General features: G+C 35.0%; 1 protein-coding gene across 7 annotated transcripts in view; it reads right to left on the reverse strand.

Moving 5' to 3' along the window:
• Window positions 1–20,117, reverse strand: part of COP1 (COP1 E3 ubiquitin ligase) — a 264,311-nt gene that overhangs the window by 67,337 nt on the left and 176,857 nt on the right. For all 7 annotated transcript variants that reach the window (XM_078078001.1, XM_036117242.2, XM_078078000.1 and 4 more), the window contains 2 exons: window positions 3,322–3,439; window positions 132–256 (listed from right to left, as the gene is read on the reverse strand). In XM_078078001.1, the coding sequence (XP_077934127.1) occupies window positions 132–256; window positions 3,322–3,439 (243 nt within the window). The remainder of the gene's footprint in view (window positions 1–131; window positions 257–3,321; window positions 3,440–20,117) is intronic.

Consider the following 20,117-nt stretch of genomic DNA (forward strand, 5'->3'; position numbering starts at 1 on the left):
GAAGACTTCAATATGCTACTTTCTGGAGGTACAGATCATTTCCTGACTTGGTATATAGTCCATGTCCATTGAATGCAATTTCAGGGACAAATTCCTGTTAAAAAGTTCCAGGAAAAGATGGTTTTACTTACCACAAGCTATATAATCACCATTGGAAGCAAGGCCTACAAAGTTTTTTTCATTGATGTGACCCTTGAAGGAACGTAGACAGTATGGTTTCCCTACATTCCACAGCTTTAGCTGGCTGTCTGTTGAGCTGAGGTAAACACAAAAAATGAGAATGCAATTAAGATTTCATGGTATGAAACTCATCCCTACTATTTAGAGGCAATCCAGTTTGGTGGTTTAGTATGCAGACTATGGAGCCAGATTTTCCGAGTTAACAATGCTCAATATACCATTAATTTGCTTTTGACCTTGGGAAAGTTATATAACCTCATCGGCCTCAATTTTGTTCATTAGTTATGTGAAATACAGTGATTCCTACATTATTGAATTAGGTAAATTCTATAAGATGTGAAAACTAAATTAATTCATTTAAAATGCTTTCAATAGTCCCTGGGCATCTAGGAAGTGCTTACTAATAAACATTACTCATCAATACTATCACACCACCATCATCAAATAACACGAATTCCATTGGGAGCTGTGTTTAATTTCAGGGATACACTCTACGCCGCTTGATTTGATTTACTTTTCAAATATTGAATTGTATTGGTATACTAAATTTAACCTATTTTGACAGCTTAGTTGTATCTACAGGGGTGGAATATAATGAATGACTGGAATGGTCTATGTAATTTATTTACTGAAATAATATGCAAATGGAATTATTTACCAAAAATTAATTGAATATAAATATTGTTGGTAATCCTATCATACAGAGACAAAGAACCTGAATAAGACACCATGTTTTTGCTTTCCTTTCTGTTACAAAAATCCAATCATATCATATACATTAGGTTGTAAATTGCTTATCCTTTATTCGATAATTTGGTTTATAATTTTTCTGTAAAATAAACACATTTTGATATTTTTGTTAATGACTACACAATAAATCATCTTTTCTCTTACTGTAACATTCACAGAATACGGCACCATGCTGAATGCTTTACATCATTACTTCATTTAAAGAGTCACAACATAATAACTATTATTAGCTCCACTTTAGAGATGAGGCAACTGAAAATGAGAAGGTTAAGGACATTTTCAAGGTACCACAGCTAGTCAAGAGCAGATCCAAGACTGAAACTGTCTGATTTCAGAAACCAAACTCCAAGCTCTTTAAATACTTCTCTACTGCTTCTCATTTTTTTCAATAGACATTTATGTTGTTTAAAATTTCTTTTCTCAAGGCCCTGGGTGGCTCAGTCATTAAGCATCTGCCTTCGGCTCAGGTCGTGATCCCAGGGTCCTGGGATTGAGCCCCGCATCGGGCTCCCTGCTCAGCGGGAAGCCTGCTTCTCCCTCTCCCACTCCCCCTGCTTGTGTTCCCACTCTTGCTGTGTTTCTCTCTGTCAAATAAATAAATAAAATCTTTAAAAAAAAGAAAAAAATTTTTTTCCCAACAATGTTGCATTGAGTATTTCTTTAGGTGTGTATATATTTTTATTGGTCACGAATTCAGAGGTTGTGGCAACATATGTATATTTTAATATTACTTTTGAACACTTTCAAATATACTTGTGGATAAATTTATTCTAAAAACTTCTAAACCTCAAACATATTCAAGAAAAAAAATCATGATTTATAAAACTTAAGAAGGACAAGAGACTGCTGAAAATACAAACAACATATTCACATTAATAAGGTCAACTAAAGTTTCCCAATTTATAATATTAAGTATCCATATATTTCAAATACTGGAAATCAGACTGATTTAACATTTATAAATCTGAAGTTAAAGAAAAATATTTTTGCCATATAATCTACCATGCACATTTGAATCTGAATAAAATTTTAGTTATAGGGGCGCCTGGGTGGCTCAGTCGTTAAGTGTCTGCCTTCGGCTCAGGTCATGATCCCAGGGTCCTGGGATCGAGCCCCACAATGGGCTCCCTGCTCAGCGGGAAGCCTGCTTCTCCCTCTCCTACTCCCCCTGCTTGTGTTCCCTCTCTCGCTGTCTCTGTCAAATAAATAAATCTTTAAAAAAAAAAAAAAATTTAGTTATATACTGCCATTATTACTCCTAAAGATGGGATACATTTTGACTGGTTAACACTAATTTAAGTTTGTGAACTAATTACCTATATTATCTTCCCTTGGAAAACTCAGTTCTCACCTTTTTTTCCTTGTTTGTAACTCAGTTCAAATTACCTTGCTAAATCAATTCAAATTACCAACTTATTATTTAGAGCAACCAGTATAGAGATAGATGTGGTAGGAGATAGCAAGTATTAATGCCAAGGCATTGGCATTAGTAATCTCCTAAGATTACAGAATGGGTATTTGTTAGGGTAATATAAAATAAAGAGGGGGCACCTAGGTGGCTCAGTCAGTTAAGTGTCTGCCTTAGGCTCAGGTCATGATCTCAGGGTCCTGGGATGAAGCCCTGTGTCGGGCCCTGCTTCTCCCTCTCTCTCTGCTTGTGCTCTCTGTTTCAAATTAATAAATAAAATCTTTTAAAAATAAATAAAATAAAATGAGAACTATGAAATGGGTTAAAAGAAAGAAGGGAGTGGCTGTTAGAAGAAGCACTTTGTCAACGATATTTTGGCAACTGAGGTTTATCTATCTGGTTGACATCTTGTTAACCCTCAAACAAAATAAAAGACAACTAAAAGCTTTCATTATAATTCTCTAGTGCAGAAGGCTTCTCAAAGGATATTTGTCAAGTATAAGCAGCCATATTTACTTCTTTTCAAAACATATTTAAAACTTACCATGAAACCATAGGGAAATCAAGTAACTTAGAATCAACGAAATATTACCTAAAACCAAAAATACTACTACTGTACTGCAGTGTAAATATACAATAACATATTGATTTTAATAGATAAAATACTTCTCATTCTATTCCAACAACTATGTTGTTTTTTTCTTAAGGAGAAGCAGTGGCTGAAACCCAAACTGAAGTTCAAATGTTGAAGGGGGGGGTGCATTAAAAACTAACATCATCAGGATTTTATTCACAAAGAGCATATAAAAGTGAGCAATAAAAACCAAAATATACATTTATTTTAATTAGACTATTATTTTAAAAATCTACTATTTATGAAAAAGTACATATACTACAGTGTATCGACCCACGGTGACATTATAAAACTGGTAAATGATGACAGAGCTCTGTATGAAGCTTAACCTCAGGAGAGTAATACTCACGCAGAGACAATTTCCTCACCACTCACAAACTTTGCATAAGAGACTGCTTTTCGGTGTCCTTTGAATACCATGATTGGCTGTTTAGTGTTACGAAGATCATAGTAGTGGACACAGTGATCTGAAACGAATAAAGTGAAACAAAACAAAAAGAGAAAAATGTAGTAACCGAAGAAACAGAAAGCAAAGCTCATTTTAAATGGTTTTAGTGTCTTCATCAAAGGTTTCAGGGACAATATCAAACCTGTAACAGCAGAAAACTAAGTGCTATGATTTTCAAAAACAAGAAAGATATAGTGGGTTTTCTGTTTTGAATCTAGGAAATACGGTTGCATAAAAAGTTTATACACATATGGCAATGTCAGTCTGAAAAGGAGTTCTACTGGTATTTCCAGTGATCATGGCATTAAAACCAGAGTATTAAACATTCAAAGTAACTGCAAATTTTAAAATGTATCCTTACATTTTAGATGACCTTATATAAAAAAAAAAAAGGTAATATAAACATTTTAGGCTTCTGGTTAAAGATAATGCTATGTAATTTCCTGCATTTGCTTTTGAAAAATACTTTCTTGAGACACATTTAACATATAATAAAACCAACTCACTGTTAAGTATACAATTCAATGATTTTTAGTAACTTTACCCAGTGGTGCAACCATCTCCATAAATCAGTTTTAGAACAGTTTCCTCATCCCAATAAGATCCCTCATGCCCATTTACCACTCATTGCCCTAGGCAATCACTACATCTAACTTTCTTTATAAATTTACCCTTTCTGGACATCCGATATAAATGCAGTCACACAATACATGGCTTCTATGTATAGCTTCTTGCACTTCACATACAGTTTTTGAAGTTCATCCATGTTTTAACACATGTCAATAATTCATTCCTTTCTATTGCTGAATAGTACCTCTTGTATGGATACACCACATTTTGTCAACCCACTCACCAGGTGAAGGATATGTTTCCACTTTTTGATATGAAAATTAATGCTGCTATGAACAATCACATTCAAGTCTTTGTGAGGACATGTATTTGGGTCTCAGGTAGATATCTAAGAAGTGTTAATTACTGCATCATGTGGTAACTTTGTGTTTTTAAGAAACTGACAAACTGCTGACTGTACCATTTTACATTCCCACCAGTAATACATGATGGTTCCAGTTCCTTTACATGAGTTCTTCAAAAATTTTGGATACAATTAAAAAAAAAAGTTTTACAAATATTTTTAACCATTCTGTTGCTTGTCTTTATTATTTTCTTAACAGTATATTTTGAAGCACAGAAGCTTTGGATTTTGATAAGGTCCAATTTATCTTTTTTTCTCTTATAACCTCATAAAAAAGTTTGACTTATCCAAGGTCTTAAAGATTTTTCCTTTTTTTTTTGTAGCTTTGTTTCAGTCTTATATTTATGTCTATGATCAATTTTAAGTTATTTTTTCTGTATAGGGTGAAGAAGAGGTCAAAGTTCATCTTTTGGCATGTGGATGGAGATGCATCCAGTTGTCCCAGCATGAAATGAAAACAAACTTTTTTCTCTAATGAACTGCTTCAGCACCCTTGTTGAAAACTGGATTCATAATTCTAATCAAGTGATCTATATATGTCTACCTCCTGCCAGCACAATAATGTCTTGTATAACTGTAGCTTTTTTAAAAAAAGATTTCATTTATTTATTTTTAAAATATTTAATTAATTAATTTATTTGAGGGGGGTAGCAGGCAGACGGAGAGGGAGAGAGAATCTCAAGCAGATTCCCTGCCGAACAAGGAGCCTGACACAGGGCTTGTGACCCCGAGATCATGACCTGAGCTGAAATCAAGAGTCAGATGCTTAACCAACTGAGCCACCCAGACGCCCTTAAGATTTTGTTTCTAAGTTAATTTCTACACCCAACGTGGGACTTGAACCACAAGACCAAGACTCGCATGCTCTACTGACTGAGCCAGCCAAGCGCCCATAACTAACTGTAGCTTTAAAATTTTGAAATTCAGTAGAAAAAACCCTCCAACTTTGTTCTTTTATAAAACTGTTTTGGCAATTCCTATCCTTTAGCATTTCCACATAAATTTTCGGATCAGCTTATCATTTCCCGGAAAAAAGCCTGCTGGAATTTTTACACAGATTGAGTTGAATCTATAAATCAATTTCAGGAGAATTATCATCTTACAATATTAAGTCATCCAATCTATGAACAAAGTGTCTCTGCATTTATTTATATCTTATTTCCCTCAGCAAATTTTTATAATGTTCTGGCACTTTATTAAATTTATTCCTTAAATATTTTATTCTTTTTGATGTTATTCTGAACAGAATCTTATTTTTAGACTGTATATTGTTCACGTTTAGAAAGACTACTTTTTTATACTGATATTTTATTCTGTGGTCCAGCTGAACAATTATTAGTTTTAATTTTTTTAGGATTCCTTAAAATTTTCTACATATGGGATGACATCATCTGCAAATACAGTTTAAGGTTTTCTTTCAAATCAGGGTATCTTACGTTTCCTTTTCTTCCCTGGCAATATTAGCTAGAATCTGCAGTACTGTGTTGAACCGAAGAGGGAAAAGTGAACATCCTTGTCTTGTTCCTACTTGTAGGGGAAAAGCATTCAGTCTTTCACCAGTAACTATGATATTTCCTTGTAGTTTTTCATAGAAATCTTCTGTGAAGTCGAGGAAGTTTACTGCTATTTGTTGTTTTAATCATCAATGGGTATGGAATTTTGTCAAATGCCTTTTCTATGTTTATTGGCATGACTGTTTGGTTTCAGCTTTTTATTCTATTAATATGGTATATAACATTAATTGATTTTTGGATGTTAAACAAATCTGGTTACTCTTGGGATAAATCTCATACTATCATAGTGATAACCTTTTAAATATACCTTTGAATTTGCTTTGCTAATATTCTGTACAGGGAATTTGCAACTATATTCTTGAAGAATGCTGGTCTGTTTTTCTATTCATGTGGTATCTTGGACTTCTGGTTTTGAAAATTCTTCAGGGAAGAATTTGTGAATACTAGGATTATTTCTTATCATTTAATAAAATTTACCAGTTAAGCCATCTGGGTCTCTGCCTTTCTTTGTAGGAATATTATTACTTACTCAATTTCTTTCCCTTTCATAGGTCTGTTCAAGTTTTATACTTCCTCTGAGTCAATTCTGGTAATATGTGTTCTAAAATTTGTTCACTTCATCTACATTAAGTTGGCATAAAGTTGTTCAGAGTATTCTATTGTAATCATTTAATATCTGAAGGTCAGCAGTAACCTCCCTTCTTTCATTCTTTTTTTTTTAAGATTTTATTGATTGATTTAGAGAGAGAGTGAGCACATGAGCAGGAGGAGGGGCGCAGAGGGAGAGAGAGAATCTCAAGCAGACTCCATGCTGAACAGAGCCCAGTGCAAGGTTGGACCCCAAGACCTTGAGATCATGACCTAAGCCGAAATCAAGAGATGGACGCTTAACTAATTAAACCGCTTAGGTGCCCTTCCCTCAATTTTAGTGATCTGTGTCTTCTTTTTTTCTTAGTCTACCTACAGGTGTGCCAATTGTGTTGCTCTTTTCAAAGAACCAACTTTTTTCTTTTTTTTTTTTAAGAGACAATGAGAGCAGGGAGGAGGGGCAGAGGGAGAGAATCCTAAGCAGGCTCGACGTTCAGCATGGAGCCCACATGGGACTTGATCTTACGACCTTGAGATCATGACCTGAGCCGAAATCAAGAGTTGGATGCTTAACCGACTGAGCCACCAAGGCGCTGCTCAAAGAACCAACTTTAGTTTTACTGTTTTTCTCTATCATTTTTCTGTTCACTATTTCATTAATTTCCACCCTATTATTTCCTTCTACTGCTTACTTTTGGCTTCATTTACTTTTTCCTAGATTTTTATGGTGAGAGCTTAGATTATTGAGACCTTTCTTTTTAATATAAACACCTGAAGATAGACATTTCTTCTTTTGTTTTTTTTAATATTTTAAGTGATTTCTAAACCCAACATGGGGCTCAAACTTACAACCCCAAGATCAAGAGTCACACGCTCCACTGACCCAGCCAGGCACCCGAAAATAGACATTTCTTCTAAGCACTGCTTCAGCTGCTAGCACAGATTTTTTTTTTTTTTAATTTTTTTAAAGATTTTATTTATGTGACAGAAGGAGCAGGCACGCACAAGCAGGCAGAGCGGCAGAGAGGCAGAGAGAGAGAAGCAGGCTCCCCACCAAGCAGAGAGACCGACATGGGGCTTGATCCCAGGACCCTGAGATCATGACCTGAGCCAAAGGTAGACGCTTAACCGAGTGAACCACCCAGGCGGCCCTGCTAGCACAGATTTTAATATTTTGAAGTGAATATAAATAAAAACATATTAAAATTTTCTTTTTTTAAAGCAATTTCAACTTTTTTTTAAAGATTTTATTTATTCATTTGAGACACAGAGATACAGAGAGAGAGAGAGAGAGAGAGACCATGAGCAGGGGGAGAGGCAGAGGGAGAGGGAGAAGCAGGCTCCCCGCTGAGCCAGGAGCCTGATGTGGGGCTGGATCCCAGAACCCTGGGATCATGACCCGAGCCGAAGGCAGACACTTAACCATCTGAGCCACCCAGGCGCCCCAAAATATTTTCTAATTTCCCTCATAATTTCTTCTTTAACCAAAGGGTTATTTAGAAATTTCCAAATATCTGTGGATTTCCCAAATTAACTATTGTCGTGGATTTCTAATTTAATTCCATTTAGTCAGAAAACATGATTTTTATTATTTTAATCCTTTAAAATTTATTAACACTTATTATATGACCTAATATATGGTCTATCCTGGAGAATGTTCCATGTTTGCTTGAAAAGAATGTATATTCTGTTCTTGAGTGGAGTGAGCTGTGTGTCCATTAGGTCAGGCTGATACTGTTATTCAAGTCTTCTACACACTTGCTGATTTTTTGTCCAGTTGTTCCATCAGTTGTTGACATTAGAGTACTTAAGTCTCCAACTACTTTTGTTGAATTGTCTCTCTCCCTTCAATTCCATAAATTGTAGTTTCGTGTATTTCAAAATAGTTTAAGTATACATATATTTATAATTCTTATATCTTGCTGCTGAATTGATCCTTTTATCATTATAAATGGTTTGCTTTGTTTCTAGCACCAATTTTTACTTATACTCTATTTTGTTCGATTTAAATACAGCCATCCCAGCTTCTTGGTTACTGTCTGCATGATATATCTTTTTCCATCTTTTTACTTTCAATCTATTTGTGTCTTTGAATCTAAAGTGTATCTTATAAACAGTACGTAGTTGGCTCCTGTTTTTTTCAACCTTTCTGCCAATCTCTGCACCTTGGACTGTTTAATCCACTTACATTTAACATAATTATTTATATGATAGGATTTATACCTTCAACTGTGCTATTTGTTTCTCTTACATGTTTTTTTGCTTCTATATCCCTCCCTTAGCTGTTTTTGTGTTAAAAAGAAATTCCCCAGGAGAACACTTTTGTTCCTTTGTTGATGTTTTTTATTATATTTTTTAGAAGTTATTTTTATAGCGGTTTTCTGGGGATTATAATTAGCATGTGAATTTTTAAAAATTTAGTTCAGATCATCACTAAGTTAATTTTAATATTATGTGGAAATTTTGCTCCAATGTAGCTCTTCTCTCCTTCGACCCTATCTTTTGTGCTATTATGGACATACATATCATTTTAGGGTATAAGTGCATGGACACAATTTTATAATTCTGTTTCCTCAGTTCTTTTTTTGTTGTTATTGTTAAAGAGAGGGAGAGAGAGAATCTTTTTTTTTAATTTTATTTTATTATGTTAATCACCATACATTACGTCATTAGTTTTTTTTTTTTTTTAAGATTTTATTTATTTGACAGAGAGAGACGCAGCGAGAGAGGAACACAAGCAGGGGGAGTGGGAGAGGGAGAAGCAGGCTTCCCGCAGAGCAGGGAGCCCAATGCGGGGCTCAATCCCAGGACCCCAAGATCATGACCCGAGCCGAAGGCAGTCGCTTAACCAACTGAGCCACCCAGGCGCCCCTACATCATTAGTTTTTAATGTAGCGTTCCGTGATTGTTTGCATATAACACCCAGTGCTCCATTCAATATGTGCCCTCTTTAATACCCATCACCAGGCTAACCCATCCCCCCACCCCTCTAGAACCCTCAGTTTGTTTCTCAGAGTCCACAGTGACAGAGAGAATCTTAAGCAGATTCCCCACCCAGTAGGGAACCCATCGCAGGGTTTGATCTCAGGACCCTGAGATCTGAGCCGAAATCAAGAGTCAGACACTCAACCAACTGAGCCACCCAGGCGCCCCTCAGTTGTCTTTTAAATCAGTTAGAACTGTTACCAAAAAAAACATTTAAACTATCTTTTATTATACCAATATAATTATCTTTACCCAGTGTTTTTTATTACTCTATATGGATTTACATTATCTCATATCCTTTCCTTTCAGCCTGAAGGACTACCTGTAGTATTTCTTGTGTGGTAGTTTTGCAAGAAAAACACTTGCTCGGTTTATGTTTATCTGAGAATGTCTTAAATTCTTCATTTTTTTCATGGGTAGTTTTGCTGGATACAAAACTCTTTCTCTTCCTTTCACAGCATTTAGAATGTATCTCACTGTCTTCTAACTTTCATGGTTTCTGAGGAGAAGTTTTTCATGGGTAGTTTTGCTGGATACAAAACTCCAATCTTCCTTTCACAGCATTTAGAATATATCTCACTGCCTTCTAACTTTCATGGTTTCTGAGGTGAAGTTGCTAATCTTATGGAGGATTGCTTTTATGTGCTGAGTTGCTTTTCTCTTGCTGTTTTCCGATATTCTCTCTCAGCCTTTGGCTTTCAATAGTTTGAATTTGATGTGTTTAGGTGCCCATGTCTTTGAGTTTATCCTACTTTGAGCTCATTGAACCTCTTGGGTATGTAAACTGATGTTTTTCATACAATTTGGGAAGATTTTGGCCATTTTTTCCTTAAATATTTTTCCACCCCTTTCTTTATTCCCTTAATTTTCTGAAAGTCTATTTATGGTGGCATGCTTAATGGTGTCTCACAGGTTTCCAAGGCTCTATTCATTTTTCTCCATTCTTAGACTGGATAATCACTATTGACCTATCTCCTAGTTCAGATTCTTCTGCCAGCTCAAATTTGCTCATGAGTCCCTCTAGTGAATTTTTCATTTCAGTTATTACACTTTTCAATTACAGAATTTCTATTTTTCTTCTATCTTTTTTAACTATTTGGTGAGACATATTTTTATATTTCTCTTTCATTCCTTAATTGTGTTTTTTTTTTTTTTTTAAAGATTTTATTGAGAGAGAACAAGCGTATGGGAGAGGCAGAGCGAGACGGAGAAGCAGGATCCCCGCTGAGCAGGGAGCCCGACGCGGGGCTCGATCCCAGGACCCTGAGATCATGACCCGAGCCAAAGGCAGACGCTCAACGACTGAGCCACCCAGGTGCCCCTCCTTAATTGTGTTTTAATTCAATGAATACACTTATAATAGATGCTTTAAGGTCTCTATCTAGTAACCCCAACATCTGTGATAGTTTCTACTAATTTTTCCTGCTTCTTTGCATACCCCATAGTTTTTGGGTTTTGGGAGGTTTTTTGATAAAAAGTAGACATTTTAGAAAATATAATGTGGTAACTCTGCAATCAGATCCTACCTCCCTCTCCTGGGACTTTTGTGACTTGGCTTTTTGTTTTGGTTTTGTTGCCACTTATTTGTCTAAAGACTTTTCCAGAAGTGAATCTGTAGTCTGTAAGTCCTTGCTGTATGAAACCACTTAAGTCTCAACTGGTTTTCTTTTTAAAATTTTTGAACCTAGATTAGGAAACATTGCTCCTGGGTCAGCATTGCTTAGTAGCCACAAAATTTTCTTAAATGTTTTGAGCCAGTATGTCTTCTACCCTTTGCCCAGGGCACGTGTGTGTGTGTTACGGCATCCTTTCAAAGCTCAGGCAACTTCTAAATCTGCACTGGCTTTCACTTCTTACTTACACACAGGCAATCAGACGTAAGCAACTTCAGCCTTTTCCATTTTTTCCTGGATAAGCACATTGGCCTGAACATTCAGAAAGCATTCTACATCCCAGGAACATATATAAGAGTTTTTTCAAAGCCCCTGACACTGTTTTGTTGCCCAGATCTTCCTTTTCAGTTTTTGACTGGACTCCTGTTTGCCCCATCTGGTATCACAGACTTAGACAATTGTGATACTACATCTGACTGTTTTCAACAAGACCCTCGGTACAGGTCTTTTCCCATGGAGACTCTGAGTCAGGTCAAACAGAAATAACATCTTATGAATGTGGCTTTTTCCAGTAAGCTGTAAGTCAGGCTAAACAGTGACAATGATCTAAAAATGGGGCTTTTTGAGAAGTTCCCACACCAGTTTTTTTCCCTACTGGGAGCTACAAGGCTACTGGTTTTCAAGGCTTATATGCCACAAGTTAGCTCAGTTTTTATAGATTTCCCTGTATTTTTATTGCTTTTATGGAAGAGTATTCCCACATTTTTTATTATTGCAATTGTATTAAGTGATCACCTCACTTGACAGCAATCAACTTATTGCAATTGCATTAAGTGATCACCTCAAATGACAGCAATCAGTTTATATTGTGGAGATATAAATGTATAGCTGTAATTTGGCATGGGCTGAAGTAAAAATGGAAAAAAAAATCCTGCTTCAAGTGCCATGCTCATGTTAAATTTATCAGTTACAAAGATTAAACTTCCCTTTTGCATTAATAATTCAAAACTGAAAAACATTTTTATAAAATAAGTCCTTAATTTCTTGCTATTTTATAAAAGCTGAAAATAATTTGATATAATAAAAACAGCACAGTACAGTATAATAATACACTAACTTATTCTCAGGCTAATAAAAAACAAAAGTAGTAATATATAAAAAATGTAGGGATATAAGTAAAGGTTAAATTATCTACTGTGTTGTACAAAAAGACTTTACAGTAGTTGGGATGAGAAAAGTAGTATAGAGACTAAGTATAAAATGAGAAATGTTTCTATAGACATGGCAATCTCGGAAGAAACTGCACTATAGTACTCAGAACCAGCTTACTATATGCAGTGGTGATTTATTTTCAGCAAAACATCTATTACTCCATCATATTACTGCTACTATGTCATCAAGCTGCTACTTTCTTTTTCCTCTTTTTGGTTTTTATTTTTACTGCATTTAATTAGCACTTGATTTGACTACAAGTTGCTTAAGAACTAGAACATATGAAAGTGGTCTATAGTTTTATATTTATCCATATAACTTAGTAACATTATGATAAAAATAGTTTAGGTCAGGGGGAAGGAGTCCTCAGTAATTTGCTTTCCATTATAAAGGGAAATTCTGAAGTGCTGCCATAATTTTCTAAAATATCCTTAAAATTTTGAGGAATTAGTATGTGATCATATTTCTATTTCTTTCCTTTCCCCCAACATATTTTGAAAAATTTCAAACGTACAGAAAAGCTGAAAGAACAATAAATTGAACAACTTTGTACTTTTCAATCTAGACTAACCAAATGTAAATACTGTTACCATATTTGCTTTAGCCATCCCTCTACAAATAAACAAATGCACCCTTTTTTTCCCCCATGAACCATCTATAAGTTTCAAACATCAGGATATTTTACCCATAAAAACATCAGCACCCTACTGGGTATTTACCCCAAAGATACAAAAGTAGGGACCCGAAAGGCTACGTGCACCCCGATGTTTATAGCAGCAATGTCCACAATAGCCAAACTGTGGAAAGAGCCAAGATGTCCATCAACAGATGAATGGATAAAGAAGATGTGGTATATATATACAATGGAATATTATGCAGCCATCAAAAGGAATAAGATCTTGCCATTTGCAACGACGTGGATGGAACTGGAGGGTATTATGCTGAGCGAAATAAGTCAAACAGAGAAAGACATGTATCATATGACCTCACTGATATGAGGAATTCTTAATCTCAGGAAACAAACTGAGGGTTGCTGGAGTGGGGGGTGGGGTGGGAGGGATGGGGTGACTGGGTGATGGACACTGGGGAGGGTATGTGTTCTGGTAAGCGCTGTGAATTGTGCAAGACTGTTGAATCTCAGATCTGTACCTCTGAAACAAATAATGCAATATATGTTAAGAAAGAAAAAAAGAAGAAGAAGAATGTAGCAGGAGGGGAAGAATGAAGGGGGGGAAATCGGAGGGGGAGAAGAACCATGAGAGACGATGGACTCTGAAAAACAAACTGAGGGTTCTAGAGGGGAGGGGGGTGGGAGGATGGGTTAGCCTGGTGATGGGTATTGAGGAGGGCACGTTCTGCATGGAGCACTGGGTGTTATGCACAAACAATGAATCATGGAACACTATATCTAAAACTAATGATGTAATGTATGGGGATTAACATAACAATAAAAAAATTTAAAAAAAAAAAACATCAGCACCTACCTTCTAAAAACAAGACTGTCCACAATACCACTGTCATGCTCAAGAAATTAATATTGACATAAGAATGTAATTTAATATGCATTTTATATTCAAATATACCAGTTGTTTAAAAAACTCCTGAACAGCTATTTAATTTTGCACAAGGGTCACTCACTATATTCAGTTTCTGTGTCTCTTCATTGTTTTATATATAACAACTTTCTAACACTGTTATTTTTAACGCATCTCAAGTAGTTGTTTTATAGAATGTTCCACACGTCTGAATTTGAATGTTTTCTCATTACAATGTTCATGTTAAATATTTTTGACAAGAATACTATAAAGATTATGTTCCTTCCTACTGCATCACATCAGGAGGCATATGTCTGTTCCAATGGTGATGCCAAATTTGATTTCTCAGTTAAATGCCCCCATGGCCTTGTCAATGTAAAGAAAATTTGTTTCTTTTTTATTTTAACCAAGCTATGCTATGTACACAACCATGAAGAGGAATACCAATAGAGAATAATTTCCAGTATAATTAATAATTTTCCTGTAGGGATACCACAGTGTTTCACCATTAATAAGGTAATCATTGTTGATATGCTAAAGTGAGGATACCACAAAGTGTTTCACTATTAACAAGGTAATCATTGTTGGTATGCTAAAGTGAGAGGATGAAAATAATCTGTTTGGAATAGATGCAGAAATATGTTATTGAACTTAATGTTTAATTGAAGAGTTCATTACCTTTACTAAAGTAACAATAAGACAACTACAACTGAGAAGTTAAAGTTTTTAAATGCAATTTGTGACACAGCCATTCTAGACTGTGTTCCAAAAAGCAAGTGTACAAAGGAAACAGGTTCAATCCACACATACAATGGCCAGTGAGAGATCAAACAATTTCAGAAGCCCTGAATTCTATTTTCAGGCTTCCCAGATGCTTATGAGCCTATAAAAGTTCTCGGTGTCCTAGCTTTTGGGTATCATCATGATGGGGTGAGAAATATCCTTATAAAAGTTTATAAATATCCTTATAAATATCCTTATAAAGGTTTTCTTCAGGCAGAGCAAATAACTTCTGAGTATTTAAAAATACACAGGTCCAGGGACTCCTGGCTGGCTCAGTCAGTAGAGCATGCAACTCTTGAACTCAGGGTTGTGAGTTCCAGCTCCATGTTGGAGGTAGAGTTTACTTCATTAAAAATAAATAAAAATAAAAAAATAAAAATAAATACACAGGTCCACTAGTTACTGATATTTACCTCATATGGCTATCATTTCTGATTTTAAAAACAATAATTATATGATTTTTTACTGTCTTTAAGCCTTTGATGATATCCTAATACAGCACTCCTTAGAGATCTGAAAGACAGTTAATCTTTGGAAATAGAAAGATCAAGCAAGTATAAGTTACATAATACAAATGCATATGGAATACTTTGGAAGCATTTCTTTTTAACACCTGTTCTGAATTTGGTTGTCAGATTTTTGTTCATCATTTGAGAAATAATCAGAAATTGTCATTGCTTATTTTTTACCAAATACAATAACCTCTGGGTTCCAATCTACATAAAACCTTAGACAGACATACTAACTTCAGCCCACTATTATGTAGCCTTTATTTTATAAATTACTCCTCTAATCCTTACCAATCCACAAAAGATACACAAACAATTGTGAGCTATAGTGTCACAAAAGTAGCAATTACCTATCTGTATATTAGATTAAGCCACAAGCACCAAATCATCAGTAGTTAAAAACAAAAATGATTCCCAATTCCACACACAAAGCACTTGGAAACTGACACTTTATCCTAATAACAAATAAAAGGTGAACAGATTTAAAAGTCAACAACTCTTTCAGGATTCACAAGAGAGATCGACAACCCAGGTCTAACTGCTACCTTAGAGGTCAAAATGACAGGTGAATGAATAAGCCGTGATCCATGAGGGGACACTGCCATGGAAAACAATGCCTGGATACAAAAATCTGAACTGTAACTGGTGAACTGCTAGAGGCTCAGTGTGAACAAGTCTGAGAGTTAAAAACTCCAGGGGGAGCCAGTCATAGGAGTCCTCCACAATTTTGTCAGATTCATTTCCAAGAGCTTGATCAAGTTCTCAAAGGTGGAGCACAGACTATTTTTAGAGCAGTGAAAATTACTCCATATGATGCTATAATGATGAATACATGTCACTATACGTTTGCCCAAATCCACAGAATGTGCAACAGCAAGAATGAAGCTTAAGGTAAACCATGGACCTTGAGTGATTATGATGTGTCAGTGTAGGTTCAATAATTAAATGTACCACTCTGGAAAGGGATGCTGATTATGAGGGTATGTATGCATGCGGGAGTAGGAAGTATATGGGAAATCTCTGTATCTTCCTCTCAATTTGCTGTGAACCTAAAACTGCTCTAAAAAAAATATTCAGGTATGTATATTTTCCCAAAACTTCTTTTAAAAAGTCTCAGTTTAAAAAAAGTAGCACAGGGCGCCTGGGTGGCTCAGTTGGTTGAGCGACTGCCTTCGGCTCGGGTCATGATCCTGGAGTCCCAGGATCGAGTCCCGCATCGGGCTCCCCGCTCAGTGGGGAGTCTGCTTCTCCCTCTGACCCTCCCCCCTCTCATGTACACTCTCTCTCTCTCTCATTCTCGCTCTCTCAAATAAATGAATAAATCTTTAAAAAAAAAAATTTAAAAAATTTAAAAAGTAGCACAATATTAATAAGGAAGTCCTCCTTTGCCTAATTTATTTGGAACCCCAGGATACCAAACAGATTAAGTAGAGCTGCTCCAGTTACAGCCCAAGTAGGAACAGGAGCCCTTTATACTAAGCCTCTGTTCTCCTTACCTAGCCAGCCCTCCTTTCCACCTGCCAACTCTTGAAGAATCTCAAGAAATATAATTTGAAATGAATTAACTGTATTGATCAATACGAAAAAGTGTTTTCATTTAGTTTTTCATATTTATCTTTTTTTAAAGAGAGAGAGTGTGTTAATGAATTTTTAATACTAAATTCCAAAGCTCACAGGCAAATAAAAACTTTTACAAATCACTACTACCACTTTCCCCCCAAAATCCAATTCAAAATACACAATAACATCTCTTTGTTTCCAAAAACATCTATTTGAATATGTTTCTGATTTGTTGGTTTTAATTATTATCTCTGATGGAAGAAATGTGTTGCTCCTAAAAGGGCTTCTCTTGTGTTGTCCTAAACTAGACTGGCAACAGGAAACATACTGTTTAAGTCTTCATACTCACTAAGAAGGACTCAGTACCATGTTCTATGCATTGACATTAGTGGCTAAACAACAATCATTTATCTTTTGGAAATAAAAAATGTTATCAAATAAAGAATACAATTTTATAATTTGTGTTTATTTTAATTTATCTGAAATTATATACAACAAATTACATGTGAATACATAGTTTTATTATGGTAATAAAGACTAGAGATAAATCTAAAATATTCAGAGCCTTTAAGATATTAAATAAACACAAACTATGCGCAAAAATTCCTGATCTCACAGTTTGCCTGCTTACGAATCAGTTTCTATATAACAAAATGTGAATTACCAGGGAAATTTAAGGATCTATTTTCCTCTTGGTGATATTTTTAAAAATTACTATTTTATAAAATTGTTCAAACATCATAAATCTAATCTAGAGGCAATGCCATCCAAATCTTGATATCTAAATTTTAGAAATATAAAATCTGGCATGCCCACACTAGAAACAAAAGCACTGAAATACATACTCAAAATACAGTACAAAATTATTTGCTCAAGTTGGCCTAGCTTGCTATAAGTTTACACAGCCAAACTAAGCAGCTGCAAAAGTATCTAAACATACTGAATTTTTATGAGAATTAATTTGCTTCAATCTTCACTGATCTGCCTTACTTCAATCTCTTTTCAGACTTGCTTTAAAGAGTCAAAAAGCAAATAATGCTAAATAATGACTAATGAACATCAGAGACTTAAATTTTTTTCATTACTAGAAAGGCATTAAAACAAATTTTCATGTCAGCATGTAAAGGTTGTTAAAAAGTATGATTTATTTCAGAAACTTAAAAATGGTTATCTAAATTAATGGTGGCAGGAAAGAACTGAAAAGGCCTAAATGGAACTAATGATGCTTTTCTTTGAATATCTTCAAAGAGAAATTCATTTTGGGAAACTGGCAAAACACTGGAATCACGTCTGATAAACAGCTAAAACCTGATGCCTAAATTTCTTGAAAAAAAAGATGAAAAAATCTAAGTGAAGTCAGAGAAAAACGAGTAACATATGATTTCACTCATACGTGGAATTTAAGAAATAAAACAGATAAACATATGGGAGGGGGGAAAAGAAAGATAAAAAGGGAGAGGGAAGCAAACCGTAAAAGACTCTTAGAGAACAAACTGAGGGTTGATGGAGGGAGATGGGTGGGGGATGGGCTAGATGGGTGACGAGTATTGAGGAGGGCACTTGTGATGAGTGATGAATCACTGAATTCTACTCCTGAAACCAATATTGCACTGGATGTTAACTAGAATTTAAATTTTAAAAAATCATTTTACGTAAATCTGTGTGATTGAAAATAATATGGATTCCTCTAGTTGACAGACTCAGTCTTCTATGTATGTATTTGTTAACTGTGTTGGTTCAAATTTCCAGTACCTTATAATTTCCGCTTTTCTCCTTAGAGATTTTAATTTCTCTCAGAATTTGTCACATTTATTTGATATATTTTGAGGCTGGGTTATTACATACATGAGATTCACAGTGTATGTCTTCATGTGAAGTTATTTTATTTAAAAATTAAAACTATTTTATAATTTTTAAATAAAATATTTTAAATAAAATAATAATAAAATAAATTTTATTTTTAAATAAAAATAAATAAATAATAAAATAAAATAATTTTAAATAAATAATTTTATTTAAAATTAAATTTTAAATAAAATAACCCAATCCAGAGATTTGGTCTTTGAACTGGTAAATTTAATCTGTCTCAATTTACTGTTATAATGAGACATTTGGATTTATTCTCATCATGTTGTATTTAGCTATTTACTCTGATTTTTCTATGGCTCTTCATTTCCTCCTTTCTTCCTGTCTATAGATTGAATTTTCTTTAATATAGACTGAGTTTTTTTCCTATTGCAGATTTGAAAGTAGAAACCCTATTTCTATTCTTTAATGATAATGATTAAAATTTTAGAATGCTACATGACTTAAAGAACAAAGCTAATTACTATTGTTACACAAGCAATGTAAGGTTAAGCAATGTAAAACCTTACATTGCTTTATATTTTATCAATATACCTCCAAAAGCTGGGTTACATTATTATTGTACAGATTTTTATTTCCATCTTTTTAAAACCTCCAAATTAGTCTGTTTCCATTATTATTGTTGTATTATACAGTCAAGGCTAGCTAAGATTTACCTATATTTATAAATTTCTCTGCTCTTATATAACCTTGAATTTTATTCTTTATTTAATTCTCTTCTTTATTTCTCTGCGGAGGGGGAAAGAGGAAGAAACATCCTATACCATGGTTAGAATTCTCAGGGGAACAACTCCTGTCCAACACTCAGAGCCCAGGCTAAGACAAAGTTTCTGGAGATTTCTCTATGTAGACATCCGGATAGACAGATAATTACAACACTCTAAGCAGATCCATACCGCCTTTCCCCTCCCCACTAACTCTCCAATAACTAGGTCCCAGAGGCCAGCAACTTTTCCAACACCAGGTGATAAAACTTGAGCTCACAGGTTTAATTCTCTGGTTTTATATTCCGCCCTCTTTCTGACCCTTTGTGATTTCAATACCTTATAAGCTATGCATCTAAAGTAATATTTTTATACATTTTATCTAAATAATGTTGATCTAGGGGTGCCTGGGTGGCTCAGTCGTTAGGCGTCTGCCTTCGGCTCGGGTCATGATCCCAGCGTCCTGAGATCGAGCCCTGCATAGGGCTCTCTGCTCCGCGGGAAGCCTGCTTCTCCCTCTCCCACTCCCTCTGCTTGTGTTCCTGCTCTCGCTATCTCTTTGCCTGTCAAATAAATAAATAAAATCTTTAATAAAATAAAATAATGTTGATCTAAAATAAATAAAATGTTTGACAGAGGATTTTCAGTTTATTTAGCCTATCATATTTTTAGAACCAGAACTCCCTTCTGAGTTATCTTATTACTTTTTTTTATGTAACCACTTGAAGCAAGTTTCAAAATGAAAAACTGATTAACCCTCAACTCTTGTCAAATAACTAATTTTCTGGTGTTTCACAAGTGCCCCTCCATTTCCAGAGGCACTTTAATCGGACCCAGGGCACAGACCTGTATTTT

This window comes from Halichoerus grypus, chromosome 7, assembly GCF_964656455.1.
Source record: "Halichoerus grypus chromosome 7, mHalGry1.hap1.1, whole genome shotgun sequence".
Lineage (NCBI taxonomy): Eukaryota > Metazoa > Chordata > Mammalia > Carnivora > Phocidae > Halichoerus > Halichoerus grypus.